This window comes from Gopherus evgoodei, chromosome 5 (assembly GCF_007399415.2).
Source record: "Gopherus evgoodei ecotype Sinaloan lineage chromosome 5, rGopEvg1_v1.p, whole genome shotgun sequence".
NCBI classification, from domain to species: domain Eukaryota; kingdom Metazoa; phylum Chordata; order Testudines; family Testudinidae; genus Gopherus; species Gopherus evgoodei.
This window is the reverse complement of record NC_044326.1, coordinates 91,789,399-91,812,660: the sequence shown is the minus strand read 5'-3', so window position 1 is coordinate 91,812,660 and position 23,262 is coordinate 91,789,399. Positions and strand designations below refer to the sequence as shown.

The 23,262-nt window shown below is 43.4% G+C and overlaps 1 protein-coding gene across 1 annotated transcript; it reads left to right on the top strand.

Moving 5' to 3' along the window:
• Positions 1-885: 885 nt before the first annotated feature.
• MGST2 (microsomal glutathione S-transferase 2) lies at positions 886-20,576 on the top strand. The gene is made up of 5 exons (XM_030564059.1): positions 886-982; positions 8,972-9,071; positions 11,467-11,537; positions 16,180-16,261; positions 20,150-20,576. Exons 1-5 carry the CDS (start codon positions 925-927, stop codon positions 20,280-20,282), a joined length of 444 nt encoding a protein of 147 aa, XP_030419919.1. The 5' UTR covers positions 886-924; the 3' UTR covers positions 20,283-20,576.
• Positions 20,577-23,262: the final 2,686 nt, after the last annotated feature.

Here is a 23,262-nt window from a genome sequence, read left to right as displayed (position 1 = left end):
ACAGTCTCAAGCAATGGGACAGCCACAATTAAGTGGATTTACCTCAGATCATATCACTAGAAATTTCCCTCTGATATTCTGCCTCAAAATTCCCTTTAATATAATTCCATTATTGTTATTTTTACCCCTAAACAATTCCTCTCTTAGTGTTTACTCCTACAGACAACCATAGGCAGTTGTCATGTCATCCCTTAGGCCATGTCTAGACTGCAGTGGCTACGATAGCTTTACCGCTGTAGTGTAGACACTTCCTACATCCCCAGAAAGGATTTTCCTTCAATATAGTTAATCCCACTCCAAGAATTCTTCCTTCAACCTAGCTTCTCCTACAGTGAGGAGTAGGTCAACCTAACTACCTGAGCCTCACAGAGGGCACTACATTTTTCACACCCCTAAGCCACAAGCTGGGTCAATCTAATTTTTAGGTGGAGACCAGCCTGCCTAATTAGTCTGCATTTAGCTGAGTTGTTCAGCAAGAGCCAGAAAGGAATCCTAGGGCTGTTACAATGCCCTTCCTCCGCACAAGTCCCCAACTTCCTAGGGAGGTTGGTTGGATTTCAGACTTCTAGGAGAAGCTGGTGGACAATTTTCAAATTTTCGCTAAAAGGATTCAGCATTTTTTACCCAGCTCCACTTCTTGGTTACTTAATGTAAATTAGCCGACTCCTAAATGCAGCCCTTGTTAGTAGAGCACCACCTGACTATTCAAGTATGAAGACAATTTTCAGGTCAAGGAAACAAGAACTGGCTAAGCAGCCATTGCTCATTTAAAAGGGGAAAATAAAAGTTGCCATTTTCTTCCTAAGGCGTGTCTTGGAAAAGCATTTTCACTCCCTGCCCCCAGCCTGCTTCTTTGTCTGTAGCTCTCTCACACACTCTGACACAGTGCCCTGGCTGCACAGGGAGACGGAAGCTGCTGGGAACATGGCTGGGGATTTAATTTTGCTTGCTGCGGTGTCCCTTCTTTCAGCCTGCCAACAAAGTAAGGCCTGGGGGGGTTTGTGGCTGGGGCTGAGGGATGGTTTCCCTAGAACACTGGAGATATTTTATATTAAGCTAGTTTTCTTGTCACTTGAGCATCTGAGAATTCATAAAAAAGTAGTCCCCAACTGGAGCATTAGGAACCCCTTCTCTGTCCTCTGAAGAGGATGTGATACAGAGAGACAGATTATCTTGCAGTGGGGGGAGGGGAGGGATTTACATTTTTTCCCCTTTTCTGTTTTCTTTGTAGATTTTTGGGATTGTTAAACTGTTGCTAGAGTTGTAAGCTGATGCAGACTTACCCTTCAAGTATGTGTTCTGCACTGGATTCGGTTTTTTTTTTTTAGACACTTACACGACTCAAATCCTCAAAAGTGACAACCCCTAGAATCACATTCATGAAGCCTTGAACCAAAAGCACTTTTAAAAACTCTCCCCCCAAGCAGATGGCAAGGTATTGAATATCAGAAAGGAAAAATTACAAAACCTATTAAGTTACGTAGAAGGCACTTGCAGCATGTGGATGTTCCATAATATCCTCTCATCAGGGGGTCCTAAATATATAGATTTATTTTATCCACTGTGGAAATGCCTCTTAGATTCATACACTGTATGTGGCTTTCCCACCACTTTGCAAACTACAGCTATAATAGATAAATGGAACTGGAGAAAGAGGAACGACAATAGTGTGATTAGACATAGTACAGTGACAGCATTCTCAACACTAGCAATTGTTTTCCTTCAGGTAATATGGTTGTGTCTCCACCAAGCCATGGGATATGCATGCTGTATGGGTTGAAGGAGGACATAAGCAGCAGAGGTTCAAGTTTACAGCTTTGTCTGTACTTGCTGCAGACAAAGCAATCTGCTTACAATGCCAACTCTTTATAATTGGCGTTTTCTTAAAGCCCCAGTTCCTGGGTCATGGCATTCATTTTAAAACAAAAGCTTCTACCTTGGGGAGAAAAATCTTAAAAATGTGAACCCTCAAGATTAAATAACCAAAAGCCAGATAAAAAGAACCCAACATTTTTAAAATCTCGTAACTTGAGAGTGGGCCTGGCTCAGGATTTTTGAACGTTTGAAGCTGGCAACACTGCTTTCATTCTTGAGTTGTGTGTGCCAGTTGTGCCTCTCCCGAACAACCTGCGTGGCTCTTGGCACAGCATTTATCTCCTGTGACAATATTTACCATGAGCTTTCATGGAAGTTCAGCCTGCTGCAGGGGCTGCTGCGCTTTACACTGTTTAAAGTGAAAACAGGAAGAAATGTGACAAGGAAGGGCAAAGAGCCACTGCCTGAAAAGTGAAAACATTCTGAAAACTCTAACACATAGGGGCTATGTCTACACTAGAAATGCTACAGTGGCACAGTTGCTGCTATAACACCATCTTGTAGCTACTACAGCAACAGAAGGGATTTTTCCTCCTCACTGTAGTAAATCCCCTCCCAACAAGGGGTAACTAGATTGATAGAAGAATCATGTTGACCTAGTAGTGTCTCTATAGGGGCTTAGGTCACTTTAACTGTATCATCCAATCACACAGGGTGATTTGTCAAAGCCCTGAGGGTGCTGTTAGGTCAATTTAACTTTATAAGAGTCCTGCCCAGAGACGGTGAGGTTAATCAGAAAATCCAGCCCTGCCCAAGCCTCTCCTCTTCTTAGCATTCTGTTAAAGTGGCAGCGTAATAACCTGTTACAACCAGTTCTGGTAGTGGGAGCAGCCCATTGTCTGACTGTTTGACAGCTATCAGCATAAGACACCTAGCTATTAAACATCTAGTGGCTTGTCTGTGCTCCCATTTATTCCACTACATGTACAGTTCTGTGCTGGGAGTGAACAACTAGGCAATAAGACCCCCCTGCAGCAGTGCTGGAAGCTATGCTTTTACACGGTGCATGATTTTTGCACCAGGAATAAGACACCTGAGGGTGGTGTCCCTCGCAAATAAGCTTTGTGCTAGATTTTCATAACTAGGAGACTGTCTTGGTAAGTGTGTCTGCCAGCTGAAATCGACAAAGACCAACTCAAGCACACTTCTCAGCTGCCTCAGATGTGACTGGAGTCCAGTGGTTGAAGTCAATTGGATTTGTGCTGAATTGTAATCCAAGAGGTTAAACTAGGGTGTACATAACTGCTTTCATGTCTATTTGCTTGCAAAGAGTTAAGATGCAATTGGTGAAAAAAGAATAGCTGGTAACTTGTCCCACCACAGCTGAGGCATCATGTCACCTATTGTATAATTCAAAGCGTCTAGACTCATCTTCTCTTTTAAGAAGCAACAATGTAAATTCCCCAGTTAAACAAAAAACAAAAATGGTTACAACTAGTTTTCAAAGGGAAAAGCAACTTCCTGTCTGCAAAAGGTACCAAATTGTATGAAAATTGTAGTTGGGTAGGTATAAAGTTTAAATTACAATAAATGGGCATATAAAACCCAATCTCTCAATCCTGAGTTAGGCAAAGATCCCACTGATTTTGGTGGAAGCTTTTCCCAATTAAGAGACTGCAGGAATGGGCCCATTGTCAGTGCAGTATGATCACAAGTTTCTGTATTTTTGCCTATGGTGAGCCAAATTCACCGTTACATAACTTCACTGAAGCCTCCTAAACCCAGCAATGACTAGATGCTTGTTAAACCAACAGTGGTGAGTGTACACGGTATTACAGCTAAGGCCTTGTCTGTACTAGAGCACATTTCAGTTGGTTGTACTGCACCAGTTGAGGCACAAAATTCCACGCTAGCCCCCTTAAATAGATTGAGATTCCCCCCCTACCCACCCCCCGGGTCCATACTAAGGTTGTTCTAAACCAATTTGGGTATGATGGGCTGCTCAGCTGGCCAACTTCCTTTATTTCATCAGCTGAGAATCTTGTCCCAGCCTGATAATGCCCCCATGGCTCAAAGTACAGCCTGGGGACCAACCGGCTATAGTTTGCTGGCTGCAGATGTTGGTCCAATGAAACATGTGGTTTGTCAAATTGGCCCTTGCAGCTGGTGAACCAAGTAGGGCTTGGTGGTTCTAAGTGACAGCAGGAGGAAGGGAGCATTTTGAGTGGGTGGTAAGGGAAGGGCCAGAGGTAGACCTTTTGAAAATCCCCACCTCCCCCCCCCCAAATTTTTTTTTTTTTTTTTGGAAAAAAAAGTGACCACCAGGGCCAGCTCCAGGCACCAGCATTCCAAGCTGGTGCTTGGGGCAGCAATCTGCAAGGGGCAGCAGTCTCTGTTGTTTTGCCCCCAAGCAGCGCACTGAATTGCTGCCATGGACAGCGGGGGCAGTCCATGTGCCCTTAGGGCTGCATGCGCATTTCTGCAACGGCGGCAGTTAGGCAGCAGCTTCTATGTTTAGCTCTCTGCGGCGGCTTCAGCTAAACATAGAAGCTGCCGCCGAATTGCTGCTGCCGCAGAAACGCGTCTGCCGCCCTAAGGGCACACCGACTGCCCCCGTCACCCGCAGCGCTAATTCAGTGCACTGCTTGGGGTGGCGAAAACGGTAGAGCCGGCCCTGGTGACCATCTTGTTCCCTTGAGCACAGTTACCCTGAAATATGCTCCTCAACCTCCTAATGCCACCCTCCCCCTCTAAAAGAATTCTGTGGCAGTGAGTCACAGCTCGGTCATCAGCTACAAAGTAAATGAAGGACCATTAATGGAGGCAGAGAGGCCTTTCTAGAGGGGAATCCTATACAAAGTCTGGCAAACCTGCCTTACAGTGAGACAAGAAGCTTAGTGTAGTTAGTTTATCCAGAAGAAGGTTATGGGTTCATTTGATCATAATTATAATTAAGGATATGATTTGCTCCCAGATTCTGTGACTTTAACAGATCTCCATGGACTTCTTTGGCTTCAGCTTCAGCCCCCGGGCTCTGGCTTCTGTGATTTATCATCCATTGCCCCTGCCTTTCACTAAAAATGCCTGTGACAAAATCTCAACTTTATCTAGAATTACCTACATGGGACAGGAGATTTCAGATTGTAGAGGGCTCTAGTTTATCAGAAAAACAACAAAATCCAATGGCTGGAAGTTGAAGCTAGACAAATTCAATCTGAAAATAAGGTGCTCATTTAACAGTGAGCATAGTTAACCATTGGAATAATTTACCAAGGTCTGTGGTGGATTTTTCCAATCACTTGAAGTCCCTTTGAAAATTATCAGACCAAGAGAGTCAGGTCACTCCTGAACCAGAGCCTCCTAAAGAACTCCATGTTGTCCTGTGACCACTATAAAAAAAAAAAAAATAAAAATAAAAAAATCAGATTTGCTTTTCCACATGTTTAATTTTGTATTAAGTATGACCTGGCCATCTCCATCAAAATCTGACAAACTTTTAAAATAAGATTCATGTTTCTGAGCTGAAGGTGGCAATGAAAAATAAATTTTAGATACACACAGCAATGGAGATTATAGAAATACTGGTCACAGCTCCTTAGTTAACACTTTTGCACTTGCAGCTGGTATTTAGCCTATTTGTAGTAGTAGTAATAATAATAGACACCTCTTATATAATACTGCTTAGCTCACGTATAGCACTTCAGCAGTGGATCTCAAAGTATTTTACAAAAGAGGGAAGTATAACTAATTTTGCAGCTGAGGCACAGAGAGTTGAAGTGGATTGCCCAAGATCACCGTATAGCACAGCCAGGCATAAAACCCAGGTCTGAGGGCTTGTCTACATCAGAAAGTTGCAGCGCTGGTGAGGGAGTTACAGCGCTGCAACTTAGGAGGTGTACACATCTGCAGGGCACCACCAGCGCTGCAACTCCCTGTTTGCAGCGCTGGCCGTACTCCCGTTTTGTCTCGGGTGTAGAGGATCCAGCGCTGGTGATCCAGCGCTGGTAATCAAGTATAGACACTTACCAGCGCTTTTCTTGACCTCTGTGGAATAAGCAGGTATCCCAGCATACCTGAGGAAGCCTCTGGTAATCAAACTGGTCTCCTTCCCCAGCTTGCTCTCGCGTTCCCCGAACAAGCAGGTCTCCTTCCCTACGGTTTGCAGGGTGGTTCGGGGAACGCGAGAGCAAACCGCGGCGACGCTGGTCTCCTTCCCCGGTTTGCTCTCGCGTTCCCCGAACCCCGAGCAAGCAGGTCTCCTTCCCTGCGGTTTGCAGGGTGGTTCGGGGAACGCGAGAGCAAACCGCAGCGAAGCTGGTCTCCTTTCCAGGTTTGCTCTCTCGTTCCCCGAACCCCCGAGCAAGCAGGTCTCCTTCCCTGCGGTTTGCAGGGGTGTTCGGGGAACGCGAGAGCAAACCACGGCGAAGCTGGTCTCCTTTCCCGGTTTGCTCTCACGTTCCCCGAACCCCCCTTGAAGCCGCCCAACAGCGCTGCAGTGTGGCCACATCTAACACCACTTGCAGCGCTGGTTGCTGTAAGTGTGGCCACTCTGCAGCGCTGGCCCTATACAGCTGTACTAATACAGCTGTAACAACCAGCGCTGCAAAATTTTAGATGTAGACATGGCCTGAGTCTTAGTTCAGCATGCTATCCCCAAGGCCACACAAAGGGTATGTCTGAATGATACCTGGGAGCATGCTTCCTGGTATGGGTAGACAGACACATGCAGCCTCTGCTTGAGCTACTGTGCTAAAAGTAACAATTGGGCGGTGGGCTGCCTGCATATATATCCTGGGAGTCTGGGCAGGTTTGTACTCTGGCGGCTAGCCTGAGCTCAGCCCATGTTACTCCTGACTTGGCTATGCTGCTATTTTTAGCATGCTAGCTGAAGCAGAGCTAGCCCATGTCTGTAGTCCTGCACTGGGAAGCACACTTCCATCTGCAGTGCAGTCATACCCAAAATTACAGCACTTACTCTTAGTACAAAATGGATGGATGTGTAATGGATGGGTGTGTAATACATGTGTACATACACTCAAAATACTAACCATTGCCAAATGTATCAAAACACATTTGGTACCTAGCTCTTGTTTCCAAAACATGTAATGTTCTCTCTCAAAGGTTAGATATTATTACAAAACTCAAAACTACTACAGCACAAAAATGACACTTGCAGGACTTTAGGGCTGGCTCCACGGGGGTTAGGGTGGTGGGTGTGAAGTCATTAGCATAGTGGTTATGTAACCTTTGGGTTGGCTAAAATTTGCTTCCTTGCCCTTCTCTAATGTCTAAAAAGCACAAGTCCCACAGAAAAAGCACCTGGAGACACAGAATTCAGTCACTGAGGATTTTCACCAAGGACCGTACAGGGTCAAACTCCCACAATCAAGTCCGAAAGAACAAAAGGAATAAACTTAAGAATTAAGTACCAACTTTATAAAATCTTATGCTAAATTAAAAAACAACAATTTTTACAACATAACATGGCTACTCTATAAGCCACATATATTATCTTCACAGTTCAACATAAAGAAAAATTAAACAGTCAGTCTCCACAGAAACAGTGAGACGAACTCAATAGTCCCGAAAGCTTAGGCTGAGTTCATCTGAGTCTCAGTTAGAGTCTGCTGAGTCAAAAGCAACATGTTCTTTCCACCTGCATGTAGACATCTTCAGCTGAAATCCATACAGAGTAAGGTGACCAGATGTCCCGATTTTATAGGGAAAGTCCCAGTATTTCAGAGCTTTTTCTTATCCTCCCCACCCCCATCCTGATTTTCCATACTGGCTATCTCAGACTCTCTCTCCTCCTCTGCTGAAATCACCTAGTCAGCTAAGTAATTAACCACTCAGTTAAGTGCAAACCCCAACCCTCTGCCCCAGCCCAGAGACCCTTCCTGCACCCTGAACCTCCCATTTCTGGCCTCACCCCGGAGCCTGCACTCCCAGCCACAGCCCTCACCCCCACACATACCCCAACCCACTGTCCCAGCCCAGAGCCCCCTCCCACACCCTGAACCCCTTTCTGGTCTCACCCCAGCTGGAGCTCGCGTCCCTTCCTCCACCCCAAACCCCTCCCCCAGCCTCACCCCAGAACCTGCACACCCAGCTGGAGCCCTCACTCCTCCCACACCCCAACTCCCTGCCCCAGCCCAGTGAAAATGAGCAAGTGAGCGAGGGTGGGGGAGAGCGAGCAATGGAGGGAGGGGAAATGGGGGGAGTGGGCAAAGGTGTTTGGTTTTCTGCAGTTAGGAAGTTGGCAACTCTAGGCACATGGTCTTTTGTAAAGCAACTGCCCTGACTACTTGCCCTCGTGGAGTCTGAGTCCAGCAACAGGGAACCTATTGAGCACACCCAAAACTACCACACCCAATTCCAGAAACTTCTGGATGTCTAGTACTAATTGTGCATCTGCCTAGCAACAATGAACCAGACCCAACTCATTCCTTCCTCTGCCCTAGATCTCATACTGGGTTCTGGGAAGTAGGCAGGCCCCCTAGATCTGTTAAAGAGATCTCTCGCTATTAGGTAGGTGGACTACCTATGCAGGAGTGTCATATGGAGCAGGAGCCAGCCGCCATCAACATCATGCTTTGCCAGAGGAGGAACAGGATATTAAGTTTGTACACAGTTTTAGCTACTGAATTCTCTTGCTTTGGGGGGCATTCAGCACATAAGCAGGGCTGGCTGCAAGCACCAGCACAGGAAGCAGGTGCTTGGGGCGGCCAATGGAAAGGGGTGGCACATCCACTGCGGGTCCCTCAGTCCCTCTCGGATGGAAGGACCTGCCGCCAAAGAATTAAGCGGCACAGTAGAGCTGCGGCTGAAGTGCCGCCAATTGCTGCTTTATCTTTTTTTTCCTTCCCTGCTTGAGGTGGCAAAAAAACTGGAGCCGGCCCTGCACATAAGTGTAAAGTTGCTGAAGTTGGGTTTTGTAATAAGGTTCGGGTCACCTTTGAAGTTAGCATGTGAATTTTTATAGGGGAAGCTAGCAGAGCTATAGGAGGCGTTGGTCCTTTTCATGCAAATTTAAAGGCAAAACCTGAGGAATGATTTCCATTTGAAAAACCTGAGATTTGTAGATGTTTTAAAGGGCCTGCTGCTTTTCTGAAAAAAATAAAAACTTTAATCCTTGATCCATTATTTTTACTTGCAGGTTGTTTTGCCTGGCTGGTAGGAAAATCGAGAAAGCAGCACAAGATCATGCCCCCAGAAGTCACCGGAAACCCAGACTTTGAAAGAATATTCCGTGCACAGTTAAGTTCTAGGGTCATTAAAAGGGTGGCAATGAGAAACTTCTTATTCATTTAATTAATTGGACATTACAGAGGTCTAATTTAGCCATTCAAGTGTGAAGTGAATTTTTTTAGGGCATTTCTGATATTCTATTATATGCTGTGAGGATAGATTTTAACTCTCAGTGACCTCTCTCTCACACAAGATATGGCTGTAACAATTGTGGGCATCTCCACAGAACAGCATTTGCTAAGACTTTGTACTAACCTGAGGCCTTGCATGACCAAGGGCTTCTGTCCACCACATGTTAGTGTTTGGGTCTCCTCATAAGAGTAATTGCATTGCACATTCATTCCATGTTCATTGGTCCTGATTCTCCCACGAACACTGGTCTTTAGCTCCTGGTTTACACTGAAAGGAAATTCAGTCATTCTGTGTCTCTACAAACTATATGGAGAAGTTCCATGTACTTTTTCCTTCTAGTTTAACATACCTCAGATCACAAACTCAATATTTATTAAGAATTTATTAGGCTTAGAAATCTTTGTGCTCAAATATTCAAAGGAATTTTTAATTTTCCACAATGGTGTGCAAAAGCAATTTCAGTCCAGAAGAAAAGGAGATTACAGAAAGCTCAGACAGACAGTACACTATGGCTGCTCAACACAGAGAAATGGAAAAACAGATCAGAGCTATTTAATGTGAAGGTGCTGGTCAAAACTTCAAATTTAAGGCTGCTTTGGGTTTATTTTAAACAGGGTTTTAGCCTTTTTGTTTTTATGAAGATTACAACTTATATTCCCCAAATTTATAGCACATGTGTGATGAAAGACAGAATTTTCTGAGAATATACAAATAAATTGGCTAATTAGTTTGAGTTAAGAAAGTAATGAGAATTTAAGCATTAACTTGTCCTGGTGAGTCACCTATATTTGTATCCTTTTAGCTGAAAATCAATAGTTGTCACAAGCACCAAACTACACACCTACATAAGTGTCTCAGACATAGGCCAAACCATTCAGCAATTATTTTTGAATAGCGTACACTGGATATACAATCAACCCACTTACTTCACTCACTGTGAAGCTTAATTAAAGCTTCAATTGTCACATCATTTAGCTTCCAGCTTTTGGTTGGTTTAACATAGAAACTATCATACTGGATCTATCTGGTGGTTCATCTAGTCAAGGAACTTTGCTCAGAGTGGCAAATACCAGATACATCAAGGGAAGGTGATGCAAGAAAACCTAGTGGACAATTGTGGAATAACCTGCCCACAGAGGGAATGTTTTCCCAGAGCAGTCGTTCTCAATTTTTCTTCATGGACCACTTGAAAATTGCTGTTTGTACCGTTAGCTAACTATTGTAAAGCACTTTGGATAAAAGCACTATATTAAAAAAACCAAACATTTTTTGTTCCACAAATAAAAGCACACAACTCATTTTAATATCAGTAGTCTTACCTTTTTAATGTGATGGATGTGCCCTCTCTCCCCTGCCGTGGCAGCCCCCGTGCTGGGGCTGGGAAGGGGTGGGGGTCTCTCCCTGGCAGCTTCAGTCCTGGAGCTGGGGAAAGTCACCACTTTCTCTGGCTGCCGCAGTCCTGCACATCCCAAATTCCCCCACTCCACTGCCCCCTCCTACCTACCCCCTATTGTCCCCCAGGCCACCACCTCACCTTACATGAGGGTCTTCTCCAGGGTCCAGGCACCTAATTACTGGAGCCACACCTGCGCAGCTCCACTAATTAGTTAGGTGGCCCTTCATTCTCTCATGTTCAGCTGCCTAGGCATGCACCTAAGAGGGAACTATCTGCAGATCACCTGAATGGAGCTCGCAGACCACCACAGTTTGAGAACCTCTGTCCTAGACCATTTCATTTACTGATTGGCTTATGCCCTGAAGTATGACATTTTATGTACAATGTAAGGATTATTTTAAAGTGATCCTCTCTAATGAAGCTAACATTACTGGATTATAAAAATATCCAGTTATGGAAAGTTGCCTTAAATAAAAAAAAAAAGATACTAACATTTTGAATATGAGCAAGGGAAAAGAAAAAAAACAAACAATGTGATATCAGGTACAACTTTTAAAGTTGTGTTTTCAGGCCATTACTGTTGTAATCATTTAGAAGTTCTATCATGTGCTTGTCATGCTTGATACTATAGCCATAGGGCTAGTCAGACCAAGGCCTATTATTTCAGTCACAGTGATAGGAACAGAACTGTACATCTTTGTAAAGAGACAAGAGTGAGATTTTCAAAAGTGCTTGTTGTTGGCCAACCTCTGCTCCCAAAGCCAATGGCATGGACTTCACTGGGAACAACATTTGGCCAAAGCTGAGAGCTTTTGAAAATCCCGCCCATAGTTTCTTTCTTGCTCAGGTAACCTTTCTATTACTTTATTCCATAGACAAAACTGTGCTGAGTTTTATCCAATCTTCCTGGTTGCTCTCTGGGCTGCAGGCTGTTTTTTCAATCAAGGTAAACACAATTGTTGTTTTATTTTGGCCTAAACAATGTTTTATAAGCTATAATAGTTTCAGTTGTACCCCGAGGTTAATTCAATGTCCTTTTATTGGCTTTAAATGTGTTACCTCTTTATGTCACCGAGTGCCCCTTGTTCTTGTGTTATGAGGAAGAGTAAACAGGCTCTGGAATGGTCTTGGTATTTTATATGTCTCTGTTCTACCAACTTTTACTCATCGGAAACTAAGGATGTGAACCTTGATGTATTTACCACTGACTTCTTTAGGCCAGACCAATATGTGGGGACTTCCTAGTAGGAACCCAAAATATGCATCCAAGGGCAAGCATAAATAGTCTTTCCTCTTTTTCACATACGGAATCCCCTCCTAACACGTAATGCCACTAGTAAGTATGGTAAATTATTACTAATATTATTTCAAAGGAGTGTTTGGAAGGTAAATTTGTTAATCTTATAAAAACCTGTGTTGTACATTGTTCTTAATGATAATAGTTTTCATTATGCTTCTCCAGAGAGAAAATAAGCCTCCAAGTACTCAAATGCATTCCCCCCATCCCAACCCTGGAAAAGTAAAATGCTTTCTCCTTTTTTCAGTATTTAAGCTAATTTTCTCCATTCATTTCAGAAAGTAAAGTTCTCATTTCCCCCCTTTAGCTGAGAGCCGGATTCTGATGGGGTGCTCACCACTGGGGTGGCGTCTCCTCCTGGCCGTTCTGGGGAAGAGCATGCGAGGTTGACACCCCATCCTATGGTTGCATGCAGTCTTCCACCTCTCTCTAGGTCTGCATCCCTCTTTCACTTCATGAGCTGCTGCTGTCTCTTTGGCATCCCGGAAGGGGGAAACACATGGAATGATTGTGACTCAGCCCTACAGCCAAAGTCTTCCTTCAGCAGTCCTAGATAGTCTACTCATTCATGCCTTGAAGTGCCATTCTCAGCATCTGGCAGGGGAACATGGGCCTGCCCTCTACTCCAGGTTCCTGGCTTCCCCCTTTTCCTGGTTTGCCAGCCCAGAGATACCTCTCTTTTCCCAGGGAGTGACTGCAAACTTTCCCAGCAGCCTCCTTCTGCTGCCAATTTTCTGCCTTTATAATCTCAGCCCAGCTCATTCCTCCTCAGCTGGGCTTCTTCATTCATTCAGAGGATTACTTAGCCACCTCATTCCTCTCCATTGAAGGCTGTTAGATTAAGCAGCCCCATTTTCAGTCTGCATTAATGCTTTCAGAGAAAGTGTGGGATGAACATCCCATCACACTGATACATGAAATGATTCTTGCAATAGGAAATGCAATGATTGTGACTCATCCCGCAATTGTTCTCCTACAAATACAACATGATCAGGGAAGTAAAAACTGCTGCAAGGGGGAAAATATGTATATATACACACAGAGAAATTACAGTGGTGTGAATTAAAACTAGATGTGCCGGGTTCTTACCCTCTGATGTCTGCTGGACAAAGGCAGGTTACAATTAATTTATCTATGTATATATAAATAAAATCATAGGCTGCAAGGGGTTGCACAGGCAATTCTAAACATTTGACTACTTGACTTAAAACAACATTATTATGGTAATGAAGTCAAGCATTCAAAAAAGTTAAGAAATGCCAGAAATAAGGTTGCCTGTGCAACCCCTTGTGCCTATGCATTTATGATGCAGTCTTTCATTATATCATCACACACTCATTTTCCCACATGACCCTCTGCCTCATTCAGTGCATGGACTGGATGGTGCTCACTTATTGATCAGTTATTCAATATTTTGTTTTCTCCTTACTGTTAAATGTGTGCCTCAACTCTAGTGCGAGCCTAGTGTGGACAGCATCTTCAGTGAATTTAGCTACTAAAAATCTAAGGAATCTCTGCAGAGCATATATGAACTTCAGTTTTTCAAGGGCTTATGTGGCCAGATACCAGTAGATTTTCACAAGTATGGCAAGAGGCACATCCCAGGTACAAAAGCCACCCCCACAATGCCAAATTTTAAGCCATTGCTTGAAAGCATGGAGTGTGCTAGACATTATTAAAGAAAAAGTAACCAGAATTTTTTTAGCATCAGCAAACCATATTTGTGTCTAGCCTCATTCTTGGAAACCACCGCTGTTTTGGCTGAAATTTTCCTCAAAAAGTTCTGTCCGAGACAAACACTTACAACAATATTGTCAGTGCAGGTGAAACTGCACCAGTGCTAGAAAGGGGGATTCAGAATTGGAACTGAGCAAATAATTGATTTTTCAGTTTGGTGATCAAACCAGAAATTCAGGGGGAAAAGATTGTTTTGGGTCAAAACATTGTCTTCCACCCTGAAATGAATTTTTCCCCTCCATTTAAAAAAAAAAAAAAAAGTGTTTCATATTCACTTTTTTATTCTTCCCTTCCCCCCTCTTAAAAAAATACATCCAGCTAACTTTGACACCATCTTCTGAAACAAAAACATTTAAGTGTTTAAATTTAGAAAATATTTAAACAAAAAAATTTGGTGGGGGGGAGAGAACTATTCTTCAGATTTGACCCAAATTTACATCGTTTTGGTTGACCCAAAGCCACGTTTTTTGGGGAAAATAATCTGAAATTTTGCCCACTTCTATTCAGAATGTGTTCATATGGGCCAGGTCTATGTGACTTTCCCAGTCATCCAGGAAGTCCTGTGACACTGTCCAGGAATCTCCTAGTGATGATGGCATTGGCTCCATTTGGAGCTAGATCTCTTGTGACTGCTTCTGTTGAAACAATAACCTTTGTTCTCTTCTCTGTTATCTTAACTCTTTTCTCTAGCCTAAAGGAATCAATGTGGCTGGAGAGAAGATGCATAAGTACATGTGCCATTTAGTTTCCTCCCCTTTTTGGCGTCTCTTGTCCCGGCTACTAATTTTCTCTCAATGTTTACAGTCATTAAAGGAGCTAATTTCTCTCTGTTTTACAGGTGATAAGTGACTTCCTACAAAAAGGCACCTTCTGGAGGCAATTTCTCCCCCCCCCCATTCTAATGCCATTTAAATCAATGGTGCCACACAATTGTGTAAGTGAAATCAGAGTCAAGCCCTTGGAAAAGACAGAAGTGTTTGCTAGCCAATGGCACAGCCACCTGCTGTAGTATCTCCCTTTTGAGAGGAAGGGAGAGGCATTTTAATTATTGTTCCTAGTCAGCATGCCCAGTAGTAGTCTCTTCTTCACTGACATCAGTGTGGAATATAGTACGTTATTTTTTCCAAATATTTATTTCTTTAGACTAAAAGAATAGGGGACTCTACCTGTTGCCCAGACATGCCCAGTACAGGACAATGTGACTGATTCTAGGAGGACTGGCTAGGGTTAAATATGAAAAAACGCTGAAACAGATACTGCAGGTATTTTGTTTCCTCTATGTAGTTCCTTGTGCTATTGCTGGCTTGCCTAGGATGGTGTAAAGGCGTCCCAGAGTAACAGGGATATTACTTTTGTGACTGTGATTTTACTGATTTCATTACATAGGCTGATTCAGGTCTATCTTATGATAAAAGACTCCATAAAGGGGAGGGGCCACACAGTTCCCTCTTCTCCAAAGCATCATGGTCTAGTCTCACAAGGATCTGATTCCAGTCTCTCTTGACACCAGGCTAAATCAGGAATAATTCTGCTTCAATCCTTGAAGTTGCACCAGTGTAAGTGAGATCAGGCCCTGAGAAGCTCAGAGTGGATTGAAGAGCTGTGAAAGCAGTTGGTAGCACAATTTCATAGGTGGGGGACAGGGAGACTTATCAGACTTTTGACTCATTTTGCCTCTTCGAACTCTAGTTCTATTGCTGTTGAGAAGTTGTTGAACCCATTTCTTTATCTTATGTACAGTGCATCATATTTAGACTCCTCTCCGTTGCTTTCTGGCTAGTTGCTACTGTAATTGATTCACCCCTTTCTTGGTTTACTCCAAAAAATGTTGGACACTTCTCTTGAATTGTGATCTCTCTAATTAAATGGGTCCCATGGTGGGGGACCGATTTACCTCTTACCTTCACAGAAGAGTGGTTCTTCTAGGTCATGGCTGAGGCCAGTGGGAAGGCAGTGAAGTGAAGCACCCCAAAGAGAGTAGGCTTATGAATTGCAGAAGAAAAAGTTATCACAGCTTCCAGTCCATTAACTTCCCTGAACACTAATAATCAGCTAGTTAAATGTGGGATGGGGTGGGCTTGTGGGTACAAGCCCAGAACTGGAGTAGCACAAGAGATGGATTCTGTAACTAGCACTGATATTGACTTCCATGTGACCATTGGCAAGTTATGTCCTTTCTGGTCTTCAGTTCCTTCCCACTGTAAAATGAGAATAATATTTTCCCTACCTCAGACGGATATCATATCATATGAGCTTAATTCATTACAGTGTGTACCATTCTCTCACATCCTTTGCCTAAAGATGCTTAATAATAATAATAAACAACAACAACAACATTTTGTATTGATTAACAGCAACAAATACAATAAGTAGATAAAAAGTGTTTCAGAAACAAATGTGACTGTTTACAGCAAGAGATTGAGATGTCTGTCAAATGCCAAAAAACCCTGGTGCCGCAAAATAAAATAATCACAATCAAAGTGACTAGTTCCTTTCAGTCCTAATTTTTATATTCCCCACTAACTTTCTCCCATTAATCTCTTCTTTCCTTCAGTTTTGGCAGCCTTTCTGGGTCTGGTGTACATGTACACCCGTCACAAATACTTCCATGGATATGCAGAGTCTGCAAAAGGAAGGTAAGGAGGACCCACCATCTGTGCTTAAGTTGAATGCTCCAGGTTGTGGTCTGAAGCTGGGCTTACTGCCAATGACTGGTAGTGAAAAGTGACTATAATTGAATGCAACATGTGTAAAGTGCCAGCAAGAGGGCTGAAATGAAAACCTTCAGGGAAGGTAGCTGGTTGCTTCAGCTGAAGACTAGGTTAAAGTGTGAATGTGCTATTGGTTGCAAGAGACAGGAGGTTTGACGGTCTCAGTGCAATGCCTTGTGGGTGCCTACTTTGAACCACAGTGTCTAACAGGGTTGGCATATGTGCACAGAAGAGGCCCAGAAATAGAAAGCCTAGAGCTTTGCAGGCCAGGATTGCACTACATTGGGAGACTGTTGAGGCAAAGCTTGCCCAGAACCTGCCTGGCTTGTACCACTGCTAGCATTTCCTCTATTAATAGTAAAATCATTGTATTAACACATTTATTATGCAGACCACACAAAATACACAGTGGGAACGAGCATGCAAATTTGGCCTTGTAGCTGGAGGAACTTTCACCAAACATGAGATGAGGAGGCTTCAGATAAGCACAAGTTAATGAGCCTTAAGCTTACAGTGTTTAAACTATTCTTCTAAAGGCTTGAGAGTGCAGAAATGTGCATTAGCTTTGGAATCCATGGAAGATCTCTATCTGCCACTCTCCATTTCAAAATCTGGTGCTTCCACTGATTGCATGCATGCACACTCACACAGATTGTTTCCTCTTTCATCTCAGTACTGTATAACCCAGACAGGCTAAAGAAACTGCCTCATCTGTGATGCCTACGTTCTCTGATTTACTTACAGACTGTATTCAGTTTTAGAAGAAGGAAAAGACACTCCCCATTCCTGGAGACATTTACAGTTGGACGTGGGGGGGGGGGAGGGGCACTTTAACACGTTATTAGGGAACAATTCTCTAGTCCATTCCTCCACTACTAGAGGTCTAACAAAATGTTTTCCAGCTCTACTTTCCTGAGTCTATGCACTAATGCTAACCTCCTGCCTCTTCCCTGCTCCTCAAAATACCCAGTGCCAGTTAGTAGCCCCAATTTGCAAGGCTTCCTTCTTATGGAACGAGGAAGATAAACTCCCAGATAAAACGAGACCCTAAAATTTGCCCTTTATCAGAGATGTAATTGTCAGGATAACCCTCTGAAAAACCAGAAAGGGTCACCGCTATTAAGGAATATCTAGGAGGGAATGCCACATTTTGAAATTAACTGTCCTTTTTCTATCAAATAAATAAGAAAAATTGTTAAGAAACCTTTTCCCCTCTGCAACTCTACGATTTTAAAATTATACCATCAGCTCCTGAAATGGCACTCAAGGAAACAAAGGTATTGCCTGGGTCTATTGTTGTACTGGGGTTTGCTCTGTTACTTGGTAGAACTTTTTTCAGCTCTTATTTAAGCTCAGTTCAGTGCTGCTGTCAGGGACCAGACTGGCAGCCCTGGAAAATGGAGTTATTCACAAAGGCCCACATCTTCAAGGTACCTAATGGCCATTGAAATCAATGGGAGTTAAGTGCTTAAACATCTTTCAGGATCTGGGCAAAAGGGTCTGTTTCTGGACAGGTAAGGACATGCTGATCAGTCCTTACATTCAGTGGGGCTGTTCACGGAAGTACAGCTCAGTACAAGTAAGGGTTGTAGAACTGAGCCCAAAACATGTACCGGACAGACAGAGGCAGTGCCAGTTTGCCCACTCCGCTCTGTCAATAGATCTCAACCTGGAGATGGCAGCCCTAGCCGTAAGAAGGGCATTCAGTCTTCAGCTCTGACTGACAACACAGGTACCAGCTCTAATGAGGATACCTGTCCACTAGAAATTGGACTGAGACCACCCATACATTTCACATAGACCATTGAATGATCCTCAACTGGTGATGAACTTTGGTCATTCCCAGTCTGACCTGCATTTGAATCAGTAACTGTGATAGCTGTAAGATTATGTATCCAATTAGAACCCCAGAGCAATCCAGTTGCAGGACACACTGTTCTGTTGCAGTTCAGACTGCCAGCATCCAAATCTCTTTCTCCATTTTGCTCCTTATTGCTAGTAAGCTTCTCCATTGACCACTGCGATTTGGATCCCAAAACACTGCACAACAATGTTCTTGGAAAAATGTTTGGGGGCCTCCTACATGCTTGGTTTTCCAACATTTCTCAGCCTGCTCCAGGATATTTCACTCTTTTTGAGGAGTGGAAAACTGATGTTAAAAATAGCCAACAAAAACTTGGGCTTAAAATTTCCTTCCCATTTGCACGTGAATTCTGCATTTTCTGCCATTGGTGGGAACCAGAAGTACTAAAGGACCATAACAGCGAATGTTTTCTTGATATTTTCAACAAAAGCCACCTTCAGTAAATATTGATGATCTATCTCAGCCAATGCTGATCTCACAGTGCCCAGGGCTTGGGAGAGAGCTGTGATCAGGGGACCTGTGCACAGGGCTGGGAACCAGGAAGTTGAGAGTTTTAATTTCAGCTTTGACTCTGACTCTCTGAGTTTGAGCATGTCACACAATCTGCCTTTGCCTCAATTTGCCTCTCTGTAGCTAACTGGAAATAATTATTCCCCTACTTGCCTGCCACACAGGAGGCTTTGAGCATCCCACATGTTCCCATTGCAGCTACAAAACCCCACAATTGTGTGCACAAATTAAGTGACACCACCTTAACTCCCAGAGCTTGTAGCATGTGTAGTTATCTGACTTGAACATGCAAACCCTAATTTGCATGTGGTAAGGCTGCAATCTGTAAACATAAGAGGTGCCTGCACCTTTTGGGCAGTTCACCTTTTGCCCAGGCCTTGACAAGTATGCAACCCTCTCCCAACACACACACCTGCAGCAGAGCAGTGCCAACCTCCCAGCTTTGTTTGCTTGAAATTTTTTCATATTTTCCTGAGAATTAATAAATTTGGTAACTGGTGACTGTCACAACATCCACTCACCACACGCAGTGCCTCCTGCTGGCTGTCCTGGGGATTAGCTCTTCCAATTTGCAGTCTCCTGCCAATACTGTCTTCTCCCATCTTGTCTCACGCCACTGGCTTGCTCACTCCCAGGTCTGCAGCTTCCTTTTTGTGGCTTGGCCCTCAAGCCAGGTCACTAAAGTTCCCCCAGTCTAGGGAATCCACAGTCTTTCCAGACCTGCTGCCCTTGCCATTCCCCAGTGGCTAGTAGGGGAGCCCAGGCCTTCCCTCAACACTGGGTTCCAGGCCAGGGACCCTATAACAAGCAGCCACAGTCCTACCTCTTGCTGCTGTTTCCCTGGGCTTCTTCCTGCCTATCTCGCTTTCACCTCTCTGGGTTTGCCAGCTTCCAACTCCCTCTGCACCAGGAGTGACTGCAACCTACTTCCCTGCAGCCTTTCCTAGCAGTAGTCCCCCCCAGCCAGCTACCTGACTTTAAACATGCCCTGCCTGTTCCCGCACTCATGAGCCTGTCATTAATTAGCTGCCTCCAGCCTAAGTCTCCTCTACAGTCTAATTAGCTGACTGGGCCCACCTGGCCTAATCCAGCTCTTGCAGGGCTAGTGTGGGGAGTCCACCCCATCACACTGACATTTTTCCATTTCCACATCAGTGACTAATTCTTCATGCTGTGATCAATCCCACCCTGGAACAAACTGCAAATTGTCACACAACTACCTCAGGGGGAACATCACCATTTTCTGAGAGGAAAATTTACTAATTTTCTCAGCAAAAATCACTTTCTGGTGAAAAGGTCATTTATTTTTCAAATCAGTTTAATCAATGGCTCGTTTTTCTCTGGCACAGCTCTGATCAGCTGGTGTAGACTGAAAAGTTTCACAACACACGCAGCATATACATCTTGTAATTGTATTTCTTTCTGTTTTCCTCCTCTAGGATAACAGGTTTTTATTGGAGTCTGGTGGTTCTGTTCTCACTGATGGCCTTGGCTGCAGCTGGGATTACTAATAGCTTTCTGGAAGAATACTTGGACATCAGCATAGGAAAGAAATTACATAAATTGCTCTGAAGATTATTTATGTATAAATAAATAAAGTAGATGTTTTCCCTGGACATTAAAAGGCAGATGAGCGGCATCATGTGGAATGAAAGCATCCAGATTTCTTTATTAATCATCCATTGCAATATAAAGTGCATGTCTTTCCTGACAGTTTATTTACACTGTTTCTTTCCTATGCCACAGAAAAGCAGGCCCAAAGAATATAGCAAATGTGGCTTCATTGTTTGAGTTACATGTTTAATGAATTGGTCTCATGTGTACAATGTTGTATGACAGCAAAAATTACATTGAATTCAGACAATGTTAATCCAGTGAGTGGCTTATTTGAAATGGTTGTTGCACATGACTTACCGAGTGTCCTTCAGCCCTGCCATGGCTGCTGGATTCTTCCGGCTTGCATCATACTTGGAACTGAACATAGAGAAACACATGGTCCCTGCACAGAGGCATTTAGAATCTATGGCCCCAGTCCTGCATGCGACTCCAGCCCTGATTCAGGAGAACATTTAAGCACGTGTTTACAGTGCTTTCCTGAATATAGACAGACTTCATTGACTTCAAGCACATGATTAAGTCTTACTTAAAGTTAAGCACGTGCTTAAAGTTAGTATGTGTTTAAGTCCCACAAAGTGCCTTTCCTGAATGGGGACACTTTCCTGATTTGGGGCCTCTCTGTGGGCAGACCTCTGTTTTCCCAGAGAGCCCCACTGAAGTCAATGGGTCTTCCTAAGGGAACAGAGGTCTGCCAACCTGGAGTCAGTGGCAGGATCAGGATCTAAACCAGACACAGCTAGGCACAGATGCTAGTCAAGCAAATGAATGTATTTCATTGTTTCTCCATAAAGCACAGATAGCTGATGTATGGGAGAGACTAGACAAACGCTCCAGCACAGCCAAAGCTCACAGAGTAATAAAATAATAACGAAAGCAAACTGACTGTGAAAACAGTTTTCATTAAAAGGGGGCGGGGAAGAGAGAAAAATCACTCCCTGGTGGGCTTTCCGGGCACGGTGCTGAGGTTGAATTGAAACAGCACTGAAGAAAAAAGGCAAAGCTATTAATGTCTTTAAATAGGTCTAAATAAAGTTATAGCAGATTCCTGATTATTCAAACAATTTGGGTGACACCAAATGTTCAGATAAATGGAAGCTTGTAGACAGAGTCCTTCTGGCACACATCTGCAGCTGGGGTTTGGCCATAAATATTGTATGAACTTAGTTCTGGTCATTCAGGGCACTGTGTGGCATTTAGGGCCCTAATCCAAAAACCATTGACTTAAACAGATGTTGAGTCAGACCATTAATCATCTTCCACATGATGATTGATGATAAGGGTGGAGCTGAGGCATCCATAGTCACTGTAACTAGATTACTTGCCATATTCTAGCATTTGTGGTGACTAAATAGCGATGAGGTTGCTAACTACGTGTATCCAAAGAATTAAAATTCAACATGGGTAGGGCAGTTATTGTTGCAGAGGGAACGATGATGATGAATAGTCTGGCTTTTGCGCTTTTAAAGGACATTTGCCTTGAAGTCACTGTGGCTGGAGAGATGACCAAACAGCATGGCTCCAGGGGGAAAAACAGGAGATACAGGGCCTGATCCCGCACCCACGAAATTAGTGAGAATCTTTCCATTGACTTCAGTGGGCTTGGATTTGGTCCACTAAGAAGTAAGAAAAGAGACAGAAAAATCTCTCCTACCAGAAATGATGCCTCTTGACAGTCACAGTCAGAGGTGTTGCCTCCAGGAAAATTGAGAGGGGATGGTAGTAGGGAACCAAATTAAATCATAGTAATGAAGTATTCTTAGAGGATCCACAAAGGCCATCTTTAAGCAGTGTTCAGGCATGATAAACCTTAGCCTTGCATTGGTATGTTTATAGAGAACCTGCCATCCCAAGGCCCCTAACCACTCTACAAAAGGAGCAAAGTGATATACCAACTGTATGTACTACAGTCAATGAAATGCTGCCACTTCTGGGATGAAATACAGCAGCTATTTAACAGCACAGAGCAGCAGTGCTAAAGGAGAAATATGGGACCAAAATTATGGGAGTTACACCTGCTTACTACAGAGCTGAGGTGGGCTACCTAAAATTAGAGAGGCTACCACATTGCCTTTGGCTAGTTCACTGATCTACTTACGCAATTTACCAAGCACTGAACAAATACTAACATCCCTCTGAGGTAAGTACCTATTATCATCTTCATTTTACATATGGGGAAACATAGTAGGTTTATATCAATGTAATTCCATTGGCTTCAATGGAGTGACTGACAAGCCTGGAGACTCTCTCAAAGCCATATAACTTGGTGGCAGTGCCAAGACCAGAATTCAGCAGGGGTCAGAGTCTAGCAGTAGCACATGCTACTTTCATATTATTTCTTCTCTGTTTTACAGGGTAATAATCAGATTCTTGACTGGATAAACTCCAGTACAGATCCAGGGTCTGATCACTCATTCACAAGGAAGGAATTGGATTACTGCTGAGGGCAAATTAAATTGCTACCATCATAATACAAGCTAAATACACTTAACACAAAATGAGAGCCTGATCCCAGGAGATACCGAGCACCCTCAGTTCCAATGAATCTGATTTATTTATTTATTTTTAATTCCTCCCCCCCCAAAGGAGGCAAAAGCATTGTACCTCATTGAGTGCTAAGTGTGTGCCAAATACTGAGTTTCAAACCTCAGCTGATTTCACTGTAGCCCTTTTTGAAGAGTGATTTTTTTTTTATTACAGTGGGAATGCTGTATCTTTTTTACTCTCCCATAACTCAGATAGGATTGAAGCAATTTTGCTCAAACTTTTAATTCAAATAAAATTAAAATAAAACCTTCAAGCACAGCCCAAACCTGGAAAAAAATTAAGACTTAAAAATGATTTCTCTGGAAAGTGTGAAAATGACTTATAATGAAAATGTTTTTGCAATGTTAACTATAGCTGTCGTTACTGGAGATCATGGAAGCATACCACAAAG

What these genes read in the sequence shown, in the direction of transcription:
- MGST2 (XM_030564059.1), top strand. Translation starts at nt 925, where the DNA reads ATGGCTGGGGATTTAATTTTGCTTGCTGCGGTGTCCCTTCTTTCAGCC. An exon ending in TCTTTCAGCCTGCCAACAAA is followed by an intron (nt 983 to 8,971) that starts GTAAGGCCTGGG and finishes TTTTACTTGCAG; the next exon opens with GTTGTTTTGCCTGGCTGGTA. An exon ending in GCAGAGTCTGCAAAAGGAAG is followed by an intron (nt 16,262 to 20,149) that starts GTAAGGAGGACC and finishes TTCCTCCTCTAG; the next exon opens with GATAACAGGTTTTTATTGGA.